Source organism: Strix aluco, chromosome Z (genome assembly GCF_031877795.1).
Source record: "Strix aluco isolate bStrAlu1 chromosome Z, bStrAlu1.hap1, whole genome shotgun sequence".
In the NCBI taxonomy this organism is placed as follows: Eukaryota; Metazoa; Chordata; class Aves; order Strigiformes; family Strigidae; genus Strix; species Strix aluco.
Window position 1 is genome coordinate 22,236,429 of NC_133971.1, and position 26,693 is coordinate 22,263,121.

General features: G+C 50.7%; 1 protein-coding gene across 6 annotated transcripts in view; it reads left to right on the plus strand.

Annotated features, from left to right (window-relative positions):
- The first annotated feature begins 321 nt into the window (after positions 1–321).
- Positions 322–26,693, plus strand: part of LOC141918633 (uncharacterized) — a 62,117-nt gene continuing 35,745 nt past the window's right edge. Inside the window, exons 1-4 of one of the 6 annotated variants that reach the window (XR_012621740.1) lie at positions 322–678; positions 14,044–14,333; positions 16,084–16,265; positions 17,454–17,535. Coding sequence is in view for 5 of the 6 variants with exons in the window: in XM_074813329.1 (XP_074669430.1) it covers positions 332–678; positions 14,044–14,333; positions 17,454–17,551; positions 23,649–23,693 (780 nt within the window). In the remaining variant the exon portion in view is untranslated. Of the gene's footprint in view, positions 679–14,043; positions 14,334–16,083; positions 16,266–17,453; positions 17,552–23,648; positions 24,534–26,693 lie in introns of those variants that run through there. The other 5 variants (XM_074813329.1, XM_074813331.1, XM_074813332.1 and 2 more) reach the window with 5 other exon arrangements.

Consider the following 26,693-nt stretch of genomic DNA (forward strand, 5'->3'; position numbering starts at 1 on the left):
AGATTTTAACTAGATAAAACTAAGTTTTGCAGCACCAGTCACTTCAGTTGCCTGAGGGGACTCACAGAATTGCGGTCTGCCATTGAAGTCTTCATTGGGATGTGCGCGGGGGGTCCGTGGGGATGTGCGCAGGGATGTGCGCGGGGGGGTCCGCGGGGGGTGCGCGCCCGGGCGGCCCCGTCAGGCTGCCGATCCGCAGCGGCGCAGGCGGCGGCAGCAGCCGTGGAGGTTCCCGCCGGGGCCGGCGCTGGCGGGGGGGGGCTCGGCCGGCAGCGGCGGCGGGGCCGGGGGAGCGGCGGGGCCGGGAGGGACCCGGCGCGGCGGGGCGGGGATGGGACGCGACGCTGAGCCCCGGGCGCCGGCGGGGGGAGCGGAGCGGGGGGAGCGGAGCGGCTCTCTCGATGCCGGCGGCGGCGAACCGGCCGCCTTTGCCGGGCAGAAGCTGCGTCCCGGCCCCGGGCCGAGAACCGCCCCCCCCGTGCCGCCCCCACAGCCCCGGCCCCGGGAGGGGGGAGCGGGGAAACTGCCCCCCCCGCGCCCGGCGCCCTCCAAGGGAGTGAAGCGCCGCTCCGTCCTGCCCGCCCCCCCCCCCCAGCCCCCGCCGGCTTCGGCCCCCCCGTGGGGACCCCCGGGAGGAGGGACCCTCGCCCGGCCCCTGCGAGGGAGCAGCCGCTCTGGGTGAGTACAGCGGTACCCTGAAACGGCGGGAGGTTGGGGGGGAAAAGGGAAAAAAAAAAAAAGAAAAGCGGCTTCACCCCCCCGTGGCCCCTCGGGCTGTCCGGTGGCTCTTGGTGCTGAATTCCCGGGGGAAGCTGGAATGGCGGGGAGGGCGGGGGGGGTGGGAAGCAGCGATTTGGGGCTAGAAAGGCAACGTCCTGCAGCACTGTCCTGGTGGAGGAGCGACCCAGCCTCATTTGGCCGTTTTAATTACATTTTGCCTCTCTCACTGTAAATCACTGAGCCCGTGAGGTATCTCCAGCAGGTACCTTTAATTACAAACTGCTTCCGATGGATTCCGGAATGAGACTGGAATTGCTGGGAAAGACCTGAAGGAAACTGCTCTGCTGCCAGATGGCCTTGGCTGGGCACTGAGAGCAGCTTCCCATCCCTACTCCGGCACAGGGTGAGATATTTGTGTGGGGGAATGAGCCATTTTATGGTTGAATCCCATCGCTAACGGCAGACAGAGCCCCAGAGAAAAAATGCCTGGGCTGCTTCTCCTGCCAGAGCTTAGGGCAGAGTTTGTCTAATTTTTATGGCATCATAAAATTTTTATGGCATCAGAGTCTAATTAAGAGCATGAATTTACTTCTAGAATTTAAAAATGCAGAGGAAAGGAATAACAAAATCCCTGCCAATGTAACTGTGACACTTGTATAAATTTTCTTCCCGTTGGCGATCCAGAACAACAACACAAGAGTATTTCACTCTTGTAAAAAGTGCCAACAGCACTTTGCTCCTTACCTGTGCAGCAGAGTTCCATTCTCAGCTTGCTGAGGTTCAGATGCTTCCTCTCAAGGCCCCAGGATCACACACAGCCCTGGCTGGCTGGATGCACAGCGTATCACTGTCCGAGCTTCAGCTGCTCACGGACTGAGGGTCAACTTTCACTTCAGACCCTAAAAAATAGGCACTTATTAAGCTTCCAGTGAAGGGGAAGCTCAGAACATTGAGTTTGTCCATAAGCTCGGTAGCATTTGTGTACCACAAGTGAATTTAGTAGCACACTCACCTAGTATGCATCACTTGAGCTGTGTAGGGTTTTCTAAAAATATATTTTTTCATGTTTGTGAGCACACATAGGGATTTTGGGGGTGGAATTTGCTGTGTCTGACTGAAGACTTGTCATTAAGCCTACAGCTGTATTAATTGTGTGTGATTCTCTTGGCTGTAAGGAGCCAAGGGAAAACAATTCAGAAATCAGCAATTTTATCAATTATTTACAAAGTGTGCTGCTAACACTTCCAATTCCAGACAGCTGAGGTCCAGAGGAAGTGGAAAACACCATCCACAGGAGTTGGCAAGTGTTTGTGTTCTGAAAGGCTTATTCCACGTTCAAACCAGTTTCATTTTAAACAAAAATAAGGAGGGAAGGAGAAACAACAGCTTATATCTTGTTGTAGATTATAACTGCATGTCCACAGCTGTGCTATGGCATTAACTGGGAAACATGTTCTAATAGGTGGGTGCCATCAGCACTCCATCTAAACCATTTCAGTATGTGGACCACAGTCTGCACTGTCTGTAGTGTAGGAGCATTCTGGGCATCTGTATATTTAAATGTGGGCCCTGGGGTGGAATGGTGATTTTATTTACTTGAGTTTCTGGCTCCTGCACTTTTGGAACTCTGATCGATGTAAGTGGCAGAGTCAGGCTCTGTGTGCAGGGGAGCCGAGTCAGCTGTTCTGATACAGCAGGCTGGACTCAGCTGCTCCATTTCTTGTTAGAGCAGAGCGGGAAACGTCCTGCTGGATGTTAAGCTTGGCACTTTAAAAAAACCCCAAGTGATTCCTCTAAATGCTCACATATGTTTTTTTGCCTGCAGCTTATTGCTGGCTGTAAAGTTGTCCTGTTCATCAAAAATGGTTACCACAAATCTTGTTACCCCAGAAACAAGAGAAGCAGTGAGTTACCATCTCTAAGGGCTTGAAATACGCATTTGTTTTGGATTTTTTGAAAGTATTAGTAATCAATCATTCTGGCAGGACTACCAGCAGGATTATGTTGTGCTCCTGTGACGTCCACCAGCCTCCCCACCTGGCTAGGTTCTGGTCTGGGCAAGGGTCTAAAGTGTTCAGCCTGACACATCTGCCCTCCAAGCGTCGTAAGTGCTGTGTTACAGAGCAATAGAGACCCCCATCTTGGGGTGATCTGGAGAAGGACAAATACTGGCTGAAGAAACATGAACCTCCTTTTTGTGTGCAAATAACATTTACATGGTTAAGATGTTCTTGCATTCAGACTGTGGGGGCAGTATCTAAAAGGTTGGAGTAACTTTTCCGGCTGTCCAAATACATCTCCTAACAACAAAATCAGAGATGTTTAGACTTGACATTTGGAAACAATCAGGAGCAATGTGGAAGAACTATGAATGTGATTTGTTTTCTTTTACTTCAGCAGTTTCTTTTGTTTCACTGAGCCTTGTTCAGAAATCAAACGTACCAAAAGTTTAGTGTCAATGACTCAAAGAAAACCATCCCTCTCCTCAAAAGCCTGCCCAAGCAGCAAATGATGCTGAATTCCATTGCTCTTGTTGTTGCCCCCAGGACTGTTCGCAGCTGGGGTATGAACCGAGTTTGCCAGGAAAGGACAGGTTAGTGCTGCTGGGTGAGCACAGCACACCGGGTGCTGCCAGCCTGTTACAGAGGTGTCCTAGAAGAAAGAAACAAAGTGTATGATTTTCTTTTTGTTGTTGTAAAATCCCTCATTTTCTTTGCATGGTGAAAACCACGCGATGGGGATTTCTTAATGTCACTTTCCTAGAACCCTGCAGATAAATAACAGCATCTGCCAGTAGAAACAACACATAATTTCAACAAACAAGACTTCCCTTACCCTTTGAAGTTCCTGAAGGAGCACCTCTCCCCACTTTCCTTGCCCTTGCAGCCAAGCTGTGGCCTTTTCTTTCTTTTATCTCCATGGAGTGGCCCCTGTGCTTGGCTCAGGACCGGAGTCAAACCTGGTCTCCATGTCCATGGTGCCCACATCAGTGAGGTGCCTACAGACAGCTCTCAGATCACAGGGAGGGGGATGTGGCGGAGAGAAGTTCCTGGTTTCTGGACCGAGGTGGCTTTGGAAGTCCTCTCGGAAACGCCGAGATGAGCCTGTACTTACTCTGCGGCATGGCAATGGGCTTCACAGCTGGAGAGCAGCAAGGCGTTAGCCAGCTGTGTTACAAGGTGCCCCATTTCTCACCGCTGTGGCAGCTCACCAGGGTGTGTCAGCAATGCAGAGTTAAGATTTTTGACCCCAAATCCTACTATAAACACTCGAGCCCTTTTTAAACCTGGAAACCATTTCCTATCAAGAGACTTGAGAATCAGAATCTCCTTTTCCTTTTTTAACGGAAACTGAAAGCTGTAGACTGCACAGTTATAAATGAGTTTGAAAAACAGAGTGTGGGTGACTCCTCATAGTACGAGTCTGCTTCAGTTTAGGGCAGCTGCTTGAGGCAGAAGCTCTGGGAGGTGTGAATGGCTCAAATCCCTCCACAGCATTCTGATGCCAGGAGCGGCTTGCAGGAGAGAGCTTGCCTCACCAGGGGTTCTGCACATGGATGTGTCTGTACCTGCCCTCAGGTAGGGCACTTGCCCAAGCAGATGCTCTGTGGCTGCTGGGTAAGTGTTGGAGCACTCCTCCTCCTGCTACCTCCTGGGCTTTTCTGTTCCTGGTGATTTCTTGCTCCGCCTGGGAGGAGAGGCAGTCTTCTGTTACAGCCACATCAGAGGATGATCTGCAGACATGGTGAGCACGGAAGGCTCCTGATCAGCTGGGTCAGGTTTTGACTTGAGCCGAGTCATGAATAGCTCAGATAATTTTACAGGGGATATTGCAAACAGGTGTGCGTCCTTACAGAGATATACTCCAGAAAGCATTTTGAGACTGACAGCAAGGTTAGCAGCAGAACAGAAAAAGCAGAATGCCTATGAATAAACAATTATGCAGGGGACCCCCCTATTTTGTAGATTTTTGTATTGCATTGACTGTGTAAAGGGCTGGAGAGCCATTATCAGGGTCCTCTGAGATTACTTTCCTGTCCTGTAGTGTCTGCCAGAAGGAGAGGCTGTGGCAGGGCACATGGTCTGGTTATTTTCTCCTGCTGCATTGAATCTTTAAGGTCATTGCTAGATCTTGGCATTATCCTTTATTCGAGGCTCACTTTTTCCCTCCACCCTTGCATGCTTTTCTGTTGTTGCTGCTGTTGCTCTCATTTTATATAGATGATTCTAAGATTACTCTTGTTTAGAATGTTACCTGAGCTGCCTTTCTTGGCAGATGTCAGCAACACAGTTTCATGAGGACTTAAAATCTTAAATACTGAAGTCTATGCTGTATATCGCTGATCCAAAAGATCAGAAAGAGTATTAAGCAGGCCGAAAAATAAACCTCCTGGCACTTATGTCAAGCAGCTTGTACAGAAGCTTGATGTATGTGTCAGCTGTGAAATAACACATGAAAAGCTGACGGAGAATGAGCCTGTCATTCATTCTGTCTTATCGTGGCACATGGAAATAATCATAAATTGTGGAAGACCCTTGCTGTATGAGACCGACAGACTTTTTTTTTTTTTTTTTTTTTTTTTTTTGAGGGACTGAGTGTGGGAGGAGAGGCCACAGCTCAGACATGACCTGGGGAAAAAAACTTGTTTTAGGGAACACAAAACCTGGAGGTTTTTCTTCAGTCAACCACTTTCTCTCTCTTGTTGCTTGACAACAGGACTCACTCCTGAGTCCCTGATGTTGCTTCCCTGTCAAACAGCAGATGATTCCAGAGTTCCTGGGTAAATTCATTCCTTGCTCTTGCAGACCTGGTCGGGGCTGCACACTGAGCAGGACTTTGCACATTTGACTTCTCTCTTGTGCTGCCCTGAGGTTGGGGGCATCTGTGAATCTCCAGACTCTTTCTGGCCCCTGGAGAGAGGTGGTGGGTGCAGGCACTCAACAGGGCCCTCAGCCTGCTGGGGGGGTCTGCCTGCTGTGGCACTAGCTGGCAGAGGTAGGAGAAGAGCTCTGAGACCATCTACCCAGCCTGACTCGCCAGTGGTTAACATCATGGTTCAAGTCACCAGCTGTAGTTGTCTGATTGCAGGGCAGCCTTCAGCACTGTTTTACGCATTAAAAGATGCGAGGTCAATTTTGGCCAGTGTGTATCTGCTAGGCTATGCATAGTTTTAAATTGAGTGAAAGTGCCTCTGCTCTTGAGAATTTTTTTTTTTCCCCATTGAGCTTTGCTGTACTCTCTCTCTGCTCTATCACTGATAACAATGCTGAGTGATAAAATGCCTCTTGCCTTTGAAGTCATGTCTAACAACACCAATTTTTAAACCAGTTTGAACTCTTTAGTGGAAGAAGATAAGACAAGGATATAGCAATCATTAGTTTCTTGTTTCCCCCTAATCTGGTAGAATGTGTCTTATTGTGGCCTTTGATAACTGTAACCACAGCAGCAAATAGCGATGGATGTATTGGGTTAGGATCTTCCATCTCAGTAATCATATTCTGCTTCCAGACGCCTTACAGGACACAAAGTAAATTAACATCCAACAGCGATACATCAGGATGGTGCGGAAAATTCCCTCCTCCCTTTCAGAGAGATGATCCAGGTTGTTCGGAACCTTGGAGCAGGAGCTGACTTTTCCAAAGTCCAGCAGTATCCCAACCTGACCGTTACTGAGCAGGCTGCTGTGTAAAGGTTAATGAACTTGTCTGCCCAGATTAGTTGGAGGGGCCGTACAGGGATCAGCAGGTGGAATGAAATTCAATCTATACCAGCAGAAGAGTGGGAAAGTGACTGAAGGGGACGGCGTCTATTGGAGCTTTGGTAGTAGGGCACTCCCTGTTGTGGGGTGGAGGTTTTCTTAATCCAAAAGCCTTTTAAATTTAAATATTTTTCTATTAGTTATATTTGTTTGCCGCTGGTTTTCATTCCAAACTTGGGCATAGGAGCTAAACAGCACGGGGTGGCTTTTGGAGAGTAGTTATGGTGCGGGCAGAGACGTGAGTGTAACACTAATGTGCCCTGGAATCAGAGGGAGGCATGCTGGTGCAAGTGGTCTGGGGTGAGTGTAAAAGCAGTTGTGATTATGGAGAAAGTTAAATTGTCCAGCTCTTGTTCCCAACACCTTGTAGGAAAGACTGAAGACAGCAGCAGAAGTGGTGCACTGGATGTGGTGGAGAACAGCTGTACCTTATATGAAGAACATCCGTAATCAATCCTTCTTTGGAGGGTTGTTTAAATTACTTCTGGCCTCTCTGAAATGAGGAAGGTAAATGTGTCCAGTTGAATTTCCCCTTTGCTGTGTGCATAAACAAATTTAGAAATGTGAATTTTTGCCCAGCCACACAACGTCCTGAGATGAGTATGAGAGCAAGTGGGATAGATCGCTTCTGAGGAGTGCCTGCCACTTCCTATAGAAGTAAAAAAGACACGTCAACTTTTACATGTCTAAAGTCAGAAGACATCTCAGTCTTTGGGGAGATTTTGTAAAGCATCTAAGAGGATGAAACAGGGGAGTGGTTAAACTGATCGGTTGAGTTACCTCCTCAAGCTGCATGTGTGTGTGTTGTTACATCTCTTAGGCACTTCAGTGCAGTTAGCTCTGCCTCTTTAAACCTGCCTCTCCACGTGTCAGTGGCGCCCAGGTCGCAGAGACTAATACTGCAACACCGCAATTAGCCTGCCTCATTAAACCTGCCAATCCACGTCAGTGGCGCTCAGATCGCAGACTAATGCTGCAGGAGGTTAAGACCTTCACGGGGACATCAGTACAAACACCAATATGATGGATACAAAATGTCCGTTTATTAAACTGTGTATCTCACCTATATAGGTTCACCAAGTACCTCCTTCGTGGGTGTGCCCATAACATTACAAGCCTATCCATCACCTTACCTCGTAACAAGGGAGGGCTACAGCTATTCCTTCCGTACATCGCGAGATCTTCCGAACGCCACTCCCTACACTTCAGAAAATAATCCCCTTCTCAAGAGGTACTAAGCTGAATACACTTCTAGATAGTGACTGCACATAAGGATGTAATACTTCCAAGGAGAAATAGACTTTTGTTTTACGTTATTTAACAAATTTGCCTGTGGCCTATCTACTACTCCCTGTTTTTCTGAACAGTTCACAAATGTGTCAATTCTGTAGTTACGGGAATATATAAAAAGTAAACTGTGCTCACAGATACATTAGAAGAAACCAAAAGCATTACACTTGAATATGAAAAGCTGCATCTTGGACATAGCATCTGAGCACACAACAACACAGATATGACTGAAGGGAAATACCCATGAGATTGGTTATTTACTGGAGAATTGCTGTCTTGATGTCTGTTGACACTACTCTGATACTCTTAGGAGGATACGGGGGGAAAAACACTTTTGCAAGTCATTTGTGTGTGTTTCTGAAGTACTGATTGATCATGGCTCAAAATATTTGACTTCAGTATACTTTAAAGTCATGCAGATACAAAACCAGATGAGCCAGGATATTTCTGAGGATTGTGTTGATGCTCCTAACCACAGCTCTGTGGATTCCATCTGGTGTATTTGCAAAAGAGGCTGAGTCTCCGCTGCTGCTGCCTCTGTGTTAAGTAGTTCCCCTTCAGGGGTCTGTTGCCTGGCTGTGGGATTTTCCTCATCCCTGGATAAACTGCACCTGTCACTGACCTCACGACAAGCCTTGTCTGACCTATGAAATGTCCTGCTCCCAGCAAGAGTGTCGTCCAGGACAGAGGCTGGTCAGGACACAGTGGCCAGTTACAGACCACACAAGGGCAGCCAAGAAACCCGACTGAAATGTGGTTTTGCACGCAGGTTCCTAGGTCAGCCTGGCTTTGGTCAGGCGGCTGCTGACTTGACAGAGAACTGTCTCTTGTCATGCATGTCTGTGTTCCCCTGCAGCTGCAGCCGGTGAGTCTCTCTGTTCCAGTTTTGGGCTGGAAGACTCTGCTGGAGCCTGTTACCCCTGGTCTGGAGTTAGCAGCGAGGAAGCCTCACAGCTGCCGTGCCCCTAGGTGATACAAGTGTTGTGCCACTTTCATTAGTTGGCATTTTTTTTCTGAAGTCATGCTCTCATTCTCTAGTAGTTATACTGATATAAAGCTGCTTTAAGCCAGAAGAAGTGAGCACAAGCTCTAAGCATACAAGACTCTTTTACTGACATGACTACATCCACTGCAAGGGTCATACCATGTATTTCTGCTGATGGGAAAGCTGGCACTCTCTGCTAACTTCATTTAACTTCTGTAGAAGTGGTGTGTGAAATACCTAATTGGCAGTATCCAATGCTGTTAGACTCCTTATATAGCTGTGCTATAATCTTGGAAACAAACTTCTGTTCATTCTCTATCAAATAATTAACTATAAATTTCTTTAGAAGTGCTCTTTTACATATGTTCCCATTTTCTCTCACAAGTGTGCATTTGACTCAGGGAGATCCTAAGCCAATATGAGTCTTTACAGTTGCATTTATTTTAAGCAAAGCATTGATGTACCTAAGCTGAGTTGGACCTTTAATCTAGGAACGCAGGAGTGGAGACTTACAGCATCTGGGCACTGGAGGAGATGGCTGTTGTAACTTGGATGGAGGGGAAGGAAGGACTGAATAGAGTCAAGATTTCTTCTTGTGGATTTGTTATAAATTTGAAGCAGAAGGTGGAAAAGGTGGTGTATATTTATGCCCTACTCAGCCTCTTCTCACGGTACTTAAGGTCCAGGCTTCTGCAGTTGCTTCTTTGGACCCAAATTGTGTGAGAGAATTTATGGCGTATGGGTGAGTGGAGTTAGAGGTGGGGATTTGTGGATGGCTGTGTCAGAAATGAGAAGGAGGAATTCTGCTGGGGTTTCTGAAGAGCTGTTGGGACGCCTGTGCTGAGAGTGGTCTGGATGGCAGGACTGCTGCATCTGATCTGCCTCCACGAGGAGCTGAGGCTTTACTCACCTGAAGGGGTTTGTCTCTGCAACAAGCGTCTCAAGTGTGCGTGTGAAAGAGAACGATGGGGTGTTCTTTTGTTGGTGATACTGGAGGCAGAGAGAGAGGAAGTACAATCTGGATAGCATTATAGAAATGATTTTTTTGGAGCTCTACATCCCTAAGCAGGTTTTGTTCATGTCAGAAAATAAATAAAAGCAGAGCCTTGCTCCTCTGGCCCAGAGAAGCCGCTCCTCCCTTACGAGGTGACCAAAAGGGAGAGTGGAACTCTCTTGGTAGCTTGTGGAAATTACCTGCAGCTTCTTTACTATATAATTTGCCCTGGGGAAATAATTTGGGAATTACTGTGGTTCACTCAGGTCAGTACTTTGTATTTGCGAGTGACTGGAAGTTTGTGTGTCTGAGGAGGGGACAAAACCCCTCTGAGGACAGTTATGGAGCAATTGTAGAGATGGGAAGATTTTTTTTCTTAACTAGAGCACTCAGCTTGGCCCTGTGCTTTGCAGTACTTTCTGTCTCTTCTATTAAAGATGTATAGCAAGTGTTTAGGGATATTTCTTCTCTTCCCAAAAGTAATTGCATTAGAATTCATATTTCTACTATGCCCTGTTATGTGTAGAAATAGTTAAACTGGTGAATGTTAATTTTTCTACTGAAAACTCTCAGGAAGAAGATAATCCAAACATGCTTTTTCTTGTTTGGAAAAGACCTCTAATCTTTATGAAGATGAGATTGCTCTCTTTGCTGGTGTAGTTCAGTTTGCTGTGTTAGAAACACAGACAGATTGATACAGATCTCCTGTCTTTCTGCAGTGACACTACAGTTGTTGCTGCTGTTTCTGTTTGTGGCTTCTGGTGGCGGATGCTGCACAGGCAGGTTGGTATCACTGGTTTGATGTGTCTGTGCTCTTGGCCAGTCTGTGCTGCCCAGCGCAGGTGTGATCTCTGCTGGAACTGGAAGAATATGTTGCAGCTGGACGGTGTTGGTGGTGAAGGAAATAAAGCAGCAACTCCACAGCGGCTATGCTGCTTCAGAAGTGGTGGTGGGGAAGGTAAAATAAAATGCAAAAGACTGAAAGTGAATCCACCAGCAGCGTATGTGGGGTTTTAGGGGTCCTCTATACACACCATCCTGTGTTGTGTTGACTTTGAAGACAGTTGCAGAAACAAAGTGCTGAAGCTGTGTGTCTCCCCGGCTCCATTATGACTGAGAAGCAAACCCAAGAAATGGAAAACCACCTGCCTTCAATTCTCTCTGTCATGTGTTTTGGCCTTCTCTCAACCTGGCAACAAATGCCCAAGCTGTCATCCTCTGGCGTCTGTCTGTGAGCTTTCCTCTCCCACATTCCCTGTGCCCAGTGAATTATCTCTGTCCACACGCCTTTCACAGCCACCCGCTGCTGGGGTGCCTGATGCTTGACATGACAACCAGAGCTCTTCAGTATCAGAATACTTTCTTTTGTAACGTCTCTGCGGTATTTTGCTCTCTGTTCTGGAGGAGACAATGTTCTGAAATGTGTGCAGAGGTAGAGAATGTGCAGGTTTACATCTATAAAGGGGAATCTGGAGTTTGTGTGGTGTGAGCCCATGCTGGCACTGGAGCCAGGGACTCCTTTGCCTGAGCTGAGCCCTTTGCTTTTCTGTTCCTGCTGACATCAGCTACGCACAGAGTATCCCGTGCAGACCCTGGTGATGGAGTTGCGCTCTGGGGGATGCAGGGAAGTGTCTGCTGTTTCCCAGGAACAATCCCAAACACTCATTGTTCCCACAGCCAAATGCTGTGTGGCACTTGGTTTAGGATCTAATGTCCTACAATAAGAAACCACTCCTCTGCTGCCAGGAGCGAGGGACTCGCGGCTCTGTGTGCCGAGGGTGGCATTTCAGCTTTGCTTCCCTTGTTAGAATGCTTTCTGTACCTTTGAGGTTTGGTGCTTTTTTTCCTTTTTCTAAGTTTCCACCCTGCCTCCCCTGCAGGATACATCCCTTCTCAATGTGCACAGGTTAACGGAATTTGAAACTGATCCCAACCTCCTGCTCACCACAGGGCTGGCTCCTAACAGCCGTAGTATGTTCACAGATGGTAAAGAAAGGTAGGGGACATTTTCCTGTTTTCAGAATTTTGTTTCCAGTTGGGTTCATCACTTTCACAATGTTTATGCAAGGAGCTTGGACATGCTGGAAGGCAGGACTTTGGTTTCAGGAGGCATGTCGGGGCCATTGGTTTAATCCTTTACTGGTATGAAGACAAAGACTTGTGAAAAAAATCATAGAATAAAATAGAAAAAACTACCTCATTTATCTTGTTAACTAGTTACTTGGAACGTGGAAAAAGTACTTTTTTTTTCAAATGTAAATAATCTGTATAGTGGTAGTTTGTTCTCGTCTCAAAGGGAAGAAAAAATTGTCTGGTTTATAGTGACCTGGTTCATCTGCCTTTGTCATGCTCCCTGTTATATAGAAGCTCTCTCAACTGTTTGGTGCCAGGCTTCTTTTTTCTTCTCTTCTCAAATCAAAAATCTTTATTCCCTCAAATCATATTCAGTGCTTGAAATCCTTTTAGTTTTCTTTTTCTTTTCTTCCTCAGGATGATGCCATGGAATTAATTTGTTGTATGTTACTTATGAACTAGAATATTTTGGGTTCTCTCGTAGACATAACATTGAAAGAGAATTTGGAATTCCTCTGATGTTGATCTCTCAGAGGATTAGTATACAAGCATGATGTGTAGGAACAACTTCCAAGAGCTGAGGCACTTTTTGCTCATTTCATTCCTTCCTTTAATTCTCTTTTTCAGCTGTGATTGTTACTTTCTTCAGTATTATTTTCTGATTAATTTTCATAATTACTAGGAATTACCATGTGATTTCTTTGTGAATCCAGACAAGGAGGTAAAGCTGAAGAGTTCTTTCTGTGACACTGTCAGGAATAACAGGAGAATATTGTTAATAACCCAATAAACTCCCAGTGCCCCCTGGTTCGTCCCAGTTCATCCCAGTACTCCCCAGAGCTGCCCAGTGCCCAGCAGCTCATCCCAGTGTCCCCCAGTGCTCCGCAGTGTATTCCTGCTCTCCCATGTCCCAGGGCTCTTGGACACACACCAGGGCTTGCATGGGGCTTTGCACAAGTCCCAGGTGTTGCACCTGCATTTGCACCATCCCCAAACATGGCACGTGTGTTTGTACAAGCCTGAGCTTTGCACAGGCCTTTGCAGAAGCTCCAAACTTTGCACAGGCCTTTGCACATGCATTTGTACAAGTCCCAAATGTTGCACGAGCCTTTCCCCAGCCCCAAAGCTCGTACAAGCCTTTATACAAGCCCCAGCCTTTGCACACCCACTTGCACAAGCCCCACCATTATCCAACCCTTTGACCCCCGCCCAGAGGAGGGCAGGGGTTGGGGTGGACACAGGGTGGGACCAGCTCCACTAAAACCAGCAGCTCCCAGTTCCCTGCCCTTCTTTCTCCAGCTCCCAGTGCCCCTCCCTGCTCCCACTGACCCCCCCCCCCAGTCCCAGTGTCCCCCCAGCCATGACCCTTCACTTGGCCCCACTCCAGCTCTCCCTTCATCACCAGCTCCAGACTGCGGTGGTGCTGCAGTGGGTCTGCTCCTGCCTCGCCCTCGGTGAGCAGTAGGGGGGATGGAATTTGGCAATTTGGGGAGGGGGATTGTGCCCCAAATCCCCCTGACCCCCCTCGGCCACTCCCTCCTCCCTCCCAGAGGCCTGGGTCCCTTAGGGCAGCACTGTGTACAACACCCCTCCCCTCCCCCCCGATGGGAGTTTTGGGGTGCTGGGGGGAATGGGGACCCTGGGAAAGGGGGTGCTGGGGGGGTGGGTAGCCCTAAGTGGGAGGACCCCTTCCCCCCTCTTCCTGGATGCAGGGGTCCCGCAGGGCAGCGCTGCGCCTGCAGCAACCTCCCCTCACTTGAGATGTAGTTTAAGCAGGCACCCAAGAGGTGGCAAAATCTTCTAATCAGTCACTATACGTGTACGAATCACCACATAATGCATTAATTCTCATTTTGGGGACAGAGATGTCTAGATTTGCACACATCACTGAATTTCAGAGACCCTTTCCTACTGGCACTCTGCTCGTTACCAATAGGATTGCTTTTGTTTGTGCCTTCTGTGCTCTTTCCCTGAGGAAAGAAGGGAACCACTTGTGGTGGGTTGATCTCAGCCAGGAAAAGCCCAACCTGGGGATGGAACAGCTGATTTCAGCAGCGGCCTTTGGAGCGAGGACAGAGGTGGTCAGGGCCGTCGGAAAGGAGGCGGGGAGGAGGAGATGTGGAGACCACCAGGAGAAGAGAGAGAAGAGAAGGAGGCACTAAACGTCTGAGTGTAACCACTGCAAACGTAAATTCAACAACAAACTTCATCTGTTTGTTGCAGAGTGGAGATGGAGCCAAGGGGTGATATTCCTCAACACAGTGCTGCCCAGACACTCATGGACACAGGATTTCTTAAAACAAGCCCATTTATTGGATATTTACTTCAGTTAGATCCCTCTTGCGCTCCAAGCAGGAGGAGTATCACAACTGTGAGCTGGTGCAGAGGCTGCGCGGGAAGCGGGGACCCAGCTGGTGTTCAGCTTGTCACGCCGAGGGGCAGAGGAGGAGGCACAGCACGTTCCCCATCAGGTGCTCCACGGTCTAGAGGAAGAGGGAGAGAAGGGGCAGCCGGTAGGTTCCAGGGAGACTATTGGAATCTTGAGGGGAAAAATGGAGAGAACTGGGGGGCCAGTAGGATCTGGGTGGGGGCTAAGGGGGTTTTGGAGGGACCAGGATTGGGGGGAGGGGGGGGAGGCAAATGGCGTTTGGAGAGGTCACAGGGGTGATTTGGGGTCCCTGAGGGTCCCAGGGGTACCTGACCCCCCCTCCATGTATCCCCCCTCAGCAGATGCTGCTGCCTCAGTGTACCCCGAGAGAGTCGGCCCCAACTACCTCCAGTACCAGTGCTGGGAGGCACGCCAGTTGCTACTGGGAGTACTGGAAGGAACTGGGAGGGGGCTGGGGGTCACCAGAAGGGGTGCTGGGAGGGGACTGGAGGGCACTGGGAAGCAGCTGGGGGCTACTAGGAGGGACCTGGGGGAATTGAGAGGTAACTGGGAGGGAGGCAGTATGGGCATGGGGTACTGGGAGGTAACTGGGTGGTAACTGGGAGTACTGGGATGGGTTGGGGGTACTAGGAGGTAGTTGGGAGGGAGCTGAGGGCTACTGGGAGGGAACTCAGGGGCACTGGGATGACCTGAGAGCACCAGGAGAGGACTGGAGACACTGGAAGGTGGTTGAAGGCCACTGGGAAGAGCCGGGGCAGTGCTGGGAGAGACTGGGAGGTAACTGGGAGGGAGGGGGTGTAGGTGGGGGTAACTGGGTGGTAACTGGGAGCACTGGGATGGGGTGGGGGTCACTGGTAATTGAATGTGGTGGGGGACTACTGGGAGGTGTCTGGGGGTTAAGGAGAAGGACTGGGAAGTAGCTAGGAGGGAGGTGGGGCAGGTGGGGGTAACTGGGAGGTAACTGGGGGTGACTGGGAGCTCTGGGCAGGTGCTGTGCAGACCCTGACAGGCGCCCTGGCCATCTGGGTGGTCCTCCAGGCCATGGGGGTGGGGGACAGCGCTGCCACCATCACCGGGGCCACCCTCACCTGGGTGCTGCGGGGTGAGACCCGCAAACTCCCTTTTCACCCCAAAATCATCCATGGCCCAAGGATCCATGTTTCACCATCAAATCTCCCAATTTTACCACAAAATTCCCACGTTTGACCCCCAAATCTCCCATTTTTGACTCCCAAATCTCCCACTTTTGATCCCAGAATTTCCCAGTTTGACACCAAATCAGCCTCAGCACCCCCAAAAATCCTATTTTTCATCCCAAAATCTATCCAGAATCTCAAAATCCCACAGTTTTACCCCAAAATCTGCCCCAGCACCACCAAAAGCCTCCCTGTTTCACCCCAAAATTCTCTTTGGACCCCAGAATCCCCCAATTTGAACCCAGAATGTTCTAGCAACTAACCAGTGCCCAGTCAAAACCAGCCAGCTCCCCAGTACAAGAGAGGATATTGGTGCTGGGACAAATAGCGACGTGCCAGCTTGGCGCACGGGTGCGTTTTCATGCCCTGAGATGTCTTGGGAGGGGCAGGATGGGCTAAAGATTCCCTCCTCCTCCTCCTCTCCAGACTGGGTCCGGGTGTGCGGTCCTGGGGGCAGCGGCAGAGGCCGGGGGGGACCCTGCTCAGCACACTCAGGGTGGTCCCCATGGGAAGGACACTATGGAGTCCCAGCGGCTTGTGGCTCTGGCTTTATTTAAAAAAAATCATTATTCCAGTACAGCCTTCTTCCAGAGCATTTGGTTTCTCCGAGGCTCAGCAGGGCCAGCAGCACAGCGACCGCAGGCTCCATCTTGATCTTGGCCTCTGCTCTGTTGTCAGGATGGAGACAGTCTCGGCTGCCAGGGACCTGATGGAAAGTTCAGAGTCTTTCCTCAAGGGCAGGAGCACTGCGAGAGAAGGGAGCAGAGCAGACGTGAACCCCCACTGCCCGCAGAGACCCCAGGACCCCCCTCCAGCCCATGCCAGCACCATTCATCTGCTTCCCTGGCCAGGAGGAGCTGGTGAGACAACCAGAGCGGCTGAAGCTGCTGCTCAGGAATGACCCATGTTCCTCGGACACACAAAGTAGCTCAGGACTCGGCCAGGCCACAGAGTCATTTTTTCGTTTGCGGTACGAGCTAGTCTAGAGTTGTGTGTGCCCTCAACCAGCCCGTGTATTGATCTGAGCATCACAATGTGGAGTCTGGACATCATCATGAGGGAGCACAAGGGCATGGGGCTGGTACGGACCCTCCGCAGCCGTCCAGACCAGTCCCTCCTGCCAGTACCCCCACTCCCTCCCAGTGACTCCTGTCTCCCAGTCAGGAGCCCTGTGGGGATGAGGGCCAGAGAGTGCCGCAGGCAGAGGGGGCTGGGGGTGCTGAGACCCCTCCGTCCTGCTGCCAGGGCCCAGATGGGCCGGGGTCTCCTGGAGAAGAGCCCTTGGGGGCTGCGTGCTGGAGGGCAGGGAAGGAGGATGCAGCTGGAGCAGCGGGGCTGGAGCAGGACAGCGATGCAGAGCAGCACAGCCCTCCCCATGGCATGGCTACAGCCCTCCCCATGGCACAGCTGCAGGCCTCGTCCAGCCAGCCCTGGGCTTTGGGGTTTGTCCTCACCAAGCACTGTCCGATCAGGTGTGTCTGCCATGTCTTGGCCACGGAGCTGAGCCTCCTCCAGTGCAGGAACTCTCCACAGGCACTGAGGTTGTCCCGGAAAGCCTGTGGAGAAGCAGAGGCTGGGAGATGGCACCAGAGCCCAGGGAAGGAGACCTGGCATCCTCCTCCTCTGGGCTTGGCTTTGAGCTGGGGGAACGGCATGATCCCGGGATTGGATCCCCCTTCATTCCTGGGGCCATCCTGCACTCTGGGAGCTGGCCCTGACTGAGCAGGGAACTGTCTGTGCCAGGTTCTCTGGCCCTGCTCGTGCTGGGGCTGCAGGGACCCTTCCTGTGGGCTGGGGGGGACCCCACCTCCGCATCCAGCTCTGCAGCAGTGGGACCAGCACAGCAGGACCCTGCAGTGACACACATTCCCATTGTCCCTCATGCCCAGGCCACCCCCATGGTGTCAGCATGCCCTTCCCCGCGACACCAGTTGCTGATCACTGCACCTTGGCCACACTCTCAATCTGGTCACTCGTATGGAAGAACAGTGGGAGCAGGACACTCTGCACTGTCTTCACCATTTTTTTCTTGTTTCTCCCCACCGCAGACTTCATCACATCTCTGAAGAGGCGGATGGAGAGCTCCCACAGCCGGCTGGACTCCTGGCAGGGAAGAGGACAGAGGGAGCTCAGCACCCTGCCCACGGTGAGCAGGGGCGTTAGCGTGGCTGATGGGGGAGGAGCTGCTCTGGAGTCGGATCCTGAACACAGGAGCTGTCGGCCAGATCTGCAGCTGCGGCTCAATGGTCCCAGAGCCCTGAAAGGCCACGGAAGAGGAGTGGGGAGGGGAAGAGCCCCAAAAGGCTACACAAGAGGAGTAAGGGGGGGGCCCCTGCCCAAATGCTTCCCACATAGCCACACTGAAGGGAAGCCATCTTGCAGCCATTGCCTTGGCTCAGGCTCCCATGGCAGCCTTACATCATCAAAGAGGGGCAGGAGCTTCTCCGCCAGCCTCAGAGAGATGAGGTTGGCCTCTTCCCTCTTCATGTGACTCATCACGTTGATGAACAACACCAGAGCCTTGGTCTTGACATCGGTGTTGGCATCCGTCAGGGTTTCCAGTATGTCAGGCAGCAGCACCGGCAGTTTTCTGGCCTGTATGAAACACACCGTTGCCTTTTTGTGAAGCAGTGAAAGACTCCCCCCACCGCTCCATCCCCCGGCTACCGATGTGGCTCGCCTGGCCGACCCCCCGCTCACCATTTCAGGTGTTTTTGAGAGCGTGATGAGGCCCATGAGCACCATCGAGAGCATCACTGGACTGGGATGCCTCAGGTACCTCTGGGCGTTGTAGAGGGCAGCAAACTCCTCCGCGTCAATGTCAACGCAGGCCAGGAGCTAAAATGGAGACAGTGGTGAGACACCAGCAGAGCTGCAGGGCTCCCTCCCCTCCACCAGCACGGTCCATGGCAAGTGTCTCCTCTCCCCCTGAAGCCACCTCAGAGTCCCCACATCTCTGACCCAGGACCAGCAACTGCCTTGACTCTGGTTTCTGCCCCTTCCTGGGGCCTCCAGGCTGCAGAGCTGGGCAGGGGGATGCAGGCAGGGGGAGGGCAGAGTGCTGCCTGTGCCGGGACAGGCTTGGTGGGGCCAAACCAGCATGGGGTAGGCCCGAGCATGTGGCCCAGGGGTCTGGCTGGTGCTGAGCAGGGGAAGGAGGAGGAGGAGGAAGGCAGAGCACTGGGGCTGAGCATGGGTCACTCACAGTCAAGGGGTAGATGCAGGCGTCCTCCGTGGCAGAGCTGAACACCCTGCGCAGCCACCGGTCCTGCAGCACGCCGAGCAGCTCCAACAAGACGCTCCACAAAGCCAAGGGCACGGAGATCATCACCTCCCACATGGCCATGGCAGTGCTGCGGAGCCAGAGCAAACTCAGTCAGTTGGGCTGCCTCGGCTCCTCCGGACCCCGGCCCTGCCCACCCCCCTCATTTTGGGGTGCCTGGGGAGGCAGAGGGGGGTGAGGTTCTGTTCCCATGGGGCAGGGGCTCTGCTTTGGCCAGCTCAGGCTGAAGGGGGAAGCATGGTAGGATGGAGAGCCCTGCTCCTCAGGGATAGATATTCCGCAGTTTTCCGTGGGTCTGACAGCTAGAGAGTCTCTGGGCCACTCTCCCCGTGGGGAACAAGCCCTCAAGGCTGTCGAGGCTGGTACCTGTCACACGTTGGAGAGATCCTCAAAAGGCTCCTGACCACCTCCCTGGGGCTCCACTTGGTCAGCTGCAGCAGCAGTGAGTCCAGGCTGTTCCGGGCTGGCTCCATGCGGATGTGCTCCACATTTTTGTGGATGTATGTCATAATTTCTGGCACCTGGAGGGGACATGGGTAAGGATGGTGCTGCCATTCCCATCCATCCCTGCTGCCTTGAAATGGTTTCAGGTGCCTCAAAGAGCCGGGTTAGGGCAGGAGGGAAGAACAAGACTTGACACGTCTTGACACAGGAGGACAGTCCAGCCACGGGGCACTTACATCCATCAGCCAGGACGCTGGGTCTCTCATGGCCATGTCCACGACATCGCTGTCCATCTGCCTCTTGTGGACATCGTCTGCCGTCAAGGCCTCGATGGCCATGAGGAGAACCTCCATCCTCTGAGAAGGCCAGAGGTATTCGCCAAACACCTACAGGAGGAGGGACGGGGGGGGAAGACTTGTCAGTCCGAGCATGCTGACGGTGCTGCACGGCTGATCAGCTCAACCATCCCTTGGTCCCTTCACTTGCACAAGCTGATGCCACGGACAAGGGTCCCTGAGAGGAGGGAGCTAATTACCATTGTCATGTCGCTGCTGTCAAGCGAAGAAAGCGACAAGGTGCTCTCAGAATCCCATCCTGGTTGGAGCTCTGGGTGCTCTGGATTCTCCTCCATCAGTGTCTCGCCTACACGGAAACATGGAAGAGTCGGTAGGACACGCCACCTTCACCAACAAGCCTCCCAGATGGCGAAAAGAGCTTCAAATGGCACCATGCTGAGGAAACGGGGTCCCGGCATCAAGCCAGCCCCGAGGAGCCCTCTACTCACCGATCTGCAGTGGCTGGACGATGGACACCTCGTGGGGCTCTGGAGGAAAGCTGCTCTCCTGGGGTACACCCACCTCCTCCCAAACCATCCTGGGGTGGGGGGGTCTCTCTGCCATCCTCAAAAATGGAGGAAAGTGGTTGAGGGACAGTGAGGGGGTTCAGCTTAAGGGAAACGCCGGGGGTGGCGGGGAAAGACGTGGTCTGTGCTCAGGAGTGCCCTCAGTGCGCTCCTGCCCTGTCCCTTCCCTGTCTTGTCAGACACTGCAGGGCTGCGCTGCTTAGAGACGGTGCCGTCAGATGACACAGAGGGGTGACACGGAGGCATGTCACAAAGGGGGGTCACATTGTGACCCATCACCCAGGCCGTGTGGGGCAGGGGTTCTGCTGCAGGGCGTAGGGACCCAGATTGCCATTGGGCCATGGCTCCTCTGGGGGTGCCCCCAGGCCCCCATCATGTCCCCTCAGGACCATCCTGTACCCTCAGGCTCATCCCAGAGGGTTCACACACCCCCGCACAGCCCCTGGACCTTCTGCTTTGATCCCAACAGAAACACTGCAGACTGCCCTGTCTCTCCGGTCACCTGAAGCGTTTGATCGCCTGTGTCCAGTTATCTCCCACACTCACAGAGTATGTTTAATCTGCTACAGCAGTGTCCTGGTTTCAGCTAGGATAGAGTTAATTTTCTTGAGCTGGGAGGGGGTACAGCCGGAGTGCCCAGCCCAGACTGGCCATTGGAGTGTTCCATATCCTGTGACGTTATGCTCAGGATATAAAGCAGGTCTGTTTTCTCTTGCTTCCAGTTTTGCAATGACAGGAGCTCCGTTCTGCCAGGATTGCTGGCCGGGAGCGGGCTGGGTATCAGTCGGTGGGTGGTGAGAAATCGCCTTGTGCATTACCCATTTGTAGTTTCTATTATCATTTTGTTTTATTACAGTCACTAAACTGGTGGTTTTTTATCTCAACCTACGCGTTTTCCTTGTGTCCCTCCACTCTCTTACCCCATTCCCCCGACAGGGGGAGGGTGAGCGACTGGCTGTGTGGTATTTGGCTCTGACCAAGTTCAAACCACAACAGTCCTTTTTGGCGCCCAGTGTGGGGCTCAAAGGGTTGAGATAACGACAGATCTGGTCAGTGTGTCATAACAGTTTGTTAGAAGCATTCATTATATTGGCTTATTAATTGCTGGTCATAATGTTGATCACTTGGCTCCTTAAAATTTCATCACCTCATTTGCTGTATATAGTGCCTGTGCTGCTGCTCACCACCCGTGGGAGTTGGATTAAGATTTTTGTTTTGCTGAACTGTGTGACACTGATATGTGACACTGATATATGGCACATTGTCGGTCCTGAGGCTACTTACAACTGTGTTTGAGAATTTGGGGAATTTTGAATACCCTCAGAATACTGAGACTAACATTGTCATCTTACCACTGGGAGCCAGTGCATTCCTGCATGGGTTCAGGGTTAAGCAACTACTTAAGAGTATCACCCAGAGATCTACCCCAGGGTTGGAGAATTATGAGTGGGTGTGGGACAGCATGGGCAAGTGCCGAGGACAGTGGGCACCTCCGGTGTATTGGAACTTCACTCCCGAACAGGGGCAGAATTCCGAAAAAATAGTAAAATATTTGGAAAACGTATGGTGTCACCCGGGTAATTCCAGAGAGACACAGCTCACTGCAACGTGCTGGGGCCTGGCCCGTGCCTACCGAGTCAGTGTGCAGAGGTGAAAGCCATCCAGCTGGCCTTGGCTATCGCCAAGCGAGAAAGGTGTCCAGTGCTCTGTCTCTGATGACTCATGGATGGTGGCAAATGCGCTGTGGGGGTGGTTACAGCAGTGGAAATGGAGCAACTGGCAGTGCAGAGGCAAACCCGTCTGGGCTGCTGAATGATGGTGAGATATTGCTGCTGGGGTAGAGAACTTGGCTGTGAAAGTACGTTGTGTAGACGCTCACATAACCAAGAGCCGGGCCACTGAAGAACATCAGAACAATCAACAGGTGGATTAAGATTAAGGTGGCTCAAGTGGATCTGGACTGGCAGCAAAAAGGTGAACAATTAATGGCTCGCTGGGCCCATGACTCCTCAGGCCATCAGGGAAGAGATGGAACATATAGATGGGCTTGTGACCAAGGGGTGGACTTAACCATGGCTGCTATTGCACAGGTAATCCATGAATGTGAGACATGAGGCAAGCAAGCCAAACAGTTAAAGCCCATTTGGTATGGAGGACGATGGTCAAAATATAAATATGGGGAGGCCTGCCAGATTGATTATATCACGCTCCCACAAACTCGGCATGGCAAACACTATGTGCTTACAATGGTGGAAGCAGCCACCAGATGGTTGGAAACTCATGCCGTGTCCCATGCCACTGCCTAGAACACCATTTTAGGCCTTGAGGAGAAGGTCTTATAGCGGCATGGCACACCAGAAAGGATTGAGTCAGATAATGGGACACATTTCCGAAACAATCTCATAGACACCTGCGACAAAGAACATGGCATTGAGTGGATATATCACGTTCCCCACCATGCACCAGCCTCTGGGAAAATTGAGCGATACGATGGATTGCTGAAAACTACACTGAGAGCAATGGGTGGTGGAACTTTCAAACACTGGGACATGCATTTAGCAAAAGCCACCTGGTTAGTCAATACCAGAGGATCTGCCAAGCAATCTGGCCCTGCTCAATCAAACCTCCTACATACCATGGATGGGGATAAAGCCCCCCGTAGTGTGCATTAGGAATATGTTGGGGAAGACCGTCTGGGTTACTCCTGCAGTGGGTAAACGTAAATCCATGCGTGGGATTACTTTTGTCCAAGGACCTGGGTGTACTTCGTGGGTAATGCAGAAGGATGGAGAGGTCCGATGTGTGCCTCTGGGAGATTTGATTTTAGGTGAGAATAGCCAATGAACCGGACTGTCAAATAACCCTGTTATTGCAGCTGGTGCCTTGCAACATTCCCGTGCCACATCCAAAGCCTCCTGCTCCACCGACTGAGCCAACTCCTCCTCATTCCTCAGCCTTGTAGACTGTCATAATAGATGGAACCCAAAGTTATGGACCAAATGAACTCAGCAGATATTGTGGAAGGATGGCCCATAGACTAAGGGAATGATATTGGTGAGACTTGAGGAAAAAGGGGTGGTGATTCCTTAAGATGTATTTGGAAACCTGAGCATAACTTCAATGGTATGGAATAAGGGGTGGAGCCTGCCCTGGTTTCGACCAGGATGGAGTTAATTTTCATTGGAGTATTTCATACCATGTGATGTCATGCCCAGGTGGGCAGGCTCTTCCGCTCTCTCTCGCTCGCTCTCTCTCGGCTTTTCACTGGGGGCTTGCACGGGTGCCGTCTGCTTGTCGGGTCGTGGTGTTGCTGGGGTGGGGGTGGTCGTCGCGCTCAGTAAGCCACTGCTGCATTTTACCCGTTTTCTTTTTGAACTCACTATTGTTACTGTTGTTCTCTTGTTATATTTAGTAAACTCTTTCTTTTTATTCAACCCACGAATTCTCTTCTTTTGTTCCTCCCCTATCTTACCAGAGTGGGGAGGGGGGAGGTGAACGGCTGGCCACATGGCGCCTGGCTGCCGGCGAGTTCAAACCTCCACAATAGTTTTGTCCCACTTCATCAGGTGAATCCCATCTCTTCCCCAGGGAGGGTAATAATGTCATAGAAACCCATTACTAACACCAATGGCACAACCAATTGTCTACCTGCAGGGTCTGTTCATTTCTCAAACCTCTTCCACTCCCCAGCAGGACTGAGAAGATCACCTGTGCCTGAATGCCTTTGAACATCATGTCCAGAGTCATGTCGTCATGCTTGACACTCTCCAGGTCTCCTGGGGCAGTATCAGTGGTGCTCGTGTGGAAGAGCAGCTGGGATAACATTCCAAGGGTTGGACAATTGATACAGAGAAATGATTACTTAAGACTTATTTACTTATTTACTTATAGAAAACTGCTTAGCAACTTATTTACTTACTTATAGCAAGTTACAGTATTACTTACAGTGTTTTTGAATATTGCTAAGAATCCTGCTTGCCCAGACTGTTCTGTGGAATTTTACCAAGGACTACTGTGTCCATCAAAACAAAGCAGTTTACTGTGAAAATCTACCAAGAACTGCAGTGTTCAGCAAAATATCATGTTTTTGTCCTTGAGGAACAGGTGTGCTCTAACTAGTTGGGCCTTGGTAATGAGTAAAGATAGCCATATATGGATGGTAGAAGTTTCATTGGTTCCCTTTGAAGATAGGATGAGTAAACTGGCTGAAAAACATTTTTGTTGTTCAAGAAATTGGCCAAGAGAATCTGCGCATGCTCCGGGGAAAAAAAACAAGGTGAGAAAGACTACGAGCCTTCCTCCCAAAGACCCCCACCAGGAGGCAATGCACAGGTACAAAGAGAACATAAACTGCTGACCCCAGCCTCTAGAACTAACCCAGCCTACTCATGCATATGTATGTTTGTGTTATGTAATCCAATGAATATGTATATCCACACTCTATAAGTTTTTGGCAGAATGTGCTGTTGGCATGCAAGCTTTGTGGAGAAATCCCCTTGCACCCTGGCCGGAGTAAAACATACTTGCTGTATAACTCTATTTTGAGTTGTAGAATCTTTTTTTGGCGAATCACAAGCTTCAGCAGCCTCTCAGCAATGCACCCTTGGATGAGGAGCTGACAGGGCTCCTTGGAACCTGCGAGAGCAACAAAGGCAGCAACAATGGAGAGACATCAGTAAAGGAGGGGAGATGTTGGGGTGAGAGAGAGGTGGGGTAGTGGCGTTGGTGTCTACAGCCTGGTGAGGAACAGACAGAGATGCAAGACGCTGGTAGGACAGCTTGTGGTGGAGACAGCTGTGTGCTCTAAAGAGCAACATCTCTGTGCATAATTTTTAATTCTTGAATTCTTGCAAATAGAGACATTTCCAGACTGTAGCATAAAACCAGGTGATTTCCATATTAAATATTTTTTAAAAGTTTTTTTGTTATTTTCTTCAGTTTTCACCTTCCAGATCAAGAAATACCTGCATTCTCTAATTTATACTGACTCTGCGTGTGCCCTGATGGAGTCTGAAAAAGCATGTAGGAAAAGCAACGTCAGTGAGGTCACAGACTCTATGGCTAACCTTTGTCACTATGTCCCCACCACTGAGGTCTCTCTTCTCAGCCCCCTGGGCTTTTTTAGATCCAGTCTTTCTGTCTGTAGCTGAAGGTTGCAGCTCATTTGCACCAATTCCCACCTGCTTTTTTTGGAGAACTGCCTGCACACTCACAGGAAGTTGTTTCTTAATTGCCAACACAGAACAATAAAGAAAGCATAGTTCAGCAGAAAAAAAAAAAAAATTTGCACCTCCCCTTTCCACAGCTGGTGACTGTATGGGGTGTATGTGACAAGGGGTTGGTAGCTGGAGGGGCTGCAAGGGTGGCTCTGTGGGACGAGGCCAGAGATTTCCCTGTGCCAGACAGATCTGTTTCCACCTCCACAACAGTCTCAACACAGGACACAGATCAGCCCATCAGCAAAACTGGTCGTGCTCTCTGAAAACATGTTCAAGAAAGGGCAGAAAAGAGCAGATTGGTAGAGGTGGAGGGAACAAACATATTAAGAAACGATGGAGGGAACACCACGGTTGGAGAAAGAGGAGGAGGCGCTCCATGGTGGAGCAGGTCTTTCCCTGCAGCCCATGGAGGATTAGTGCCAGAGCAGAGAAAAACTGTGGGACACAAGAGCAGAGAAAAACAGTTATGTACTGGTTGTGACCCCCAATCCCAAACGCCCCTGCACTGCTCGGGATGGGGGAGAGGAGCCTGGAGTGAAGGAGTGAATCTGAGTCCAAGACAGGAGAGAGGAAAGATGTTGTTTTAATATTTGTCATTTTTCCCCAATAACTGAATTCATAATTAAATCTCTGTTTTAACTGAAAACAATTGAGTTACTTTCTTTCAAATCAAGTCTTGCCTGCAGATCTCCCTGTCCTTGTCCCCACCCAGCAGCTTTCTCATTCCCATTCTTCCTATTTTCTCCCCCATCCCACTGGGGTGGGAGAGGGAGTGAGCGAGCAGCTGGGTGGCAGTTTGGTTATTAGCCACGGTTAACCCACCACAGCAATAAGATGCCTTGGCTGGTGGATGAGGGGAGAGCAGGGAAGCTGTTTAACCTCCATATTAACAATTCTTTTCACGCTGCATCCCGTCACAACCTCATAGGCGTGAGTGAGGTGGACTGGAAACAGGGTGAATGGCCGGATCCAGAAGGCCGTGGCCAAGAGCACAAAGTCCCCTTGGGAGCAGGGCAGTGGTGAACCCCAGGGGCCAATGCTGAGTCCAGTCCTGTTTAACAGATGGGTTTGCAGATGGGAATGGGAAGGGATGGGATGCAGATTGGAAGCTCGAGGGAGCTCGTGACTTCAGGGTGTGACTCTCTGTGAGTGAATATGGACAGAGTCTGGGGCAGGGGTGCTTTGGGTGTTCTTTGGGTCTCTGCTTGACAAAAAATGTGTTTTCCTTTGGTCTAAGGTCACCACCACTGTGGAAAGTGGCCTTAAGAGGAGGTAAGGTGGACTTAATATACAGCAGAGGAGTGTATTTTGGTTTTGATTGAACCGTGCCTTCTGTTGATTTAGCACTCTGACAATTAGACATCCTCTGTGTCCACATGAAGGTCATTTTCCAAGTACAGCAGATGGGAGTTGGTGTCAATGGGCAGAAAGATGCAGCTACAGCCTTTCCTGGAGAAAGCTCAGATTTGAACAAAGGTGC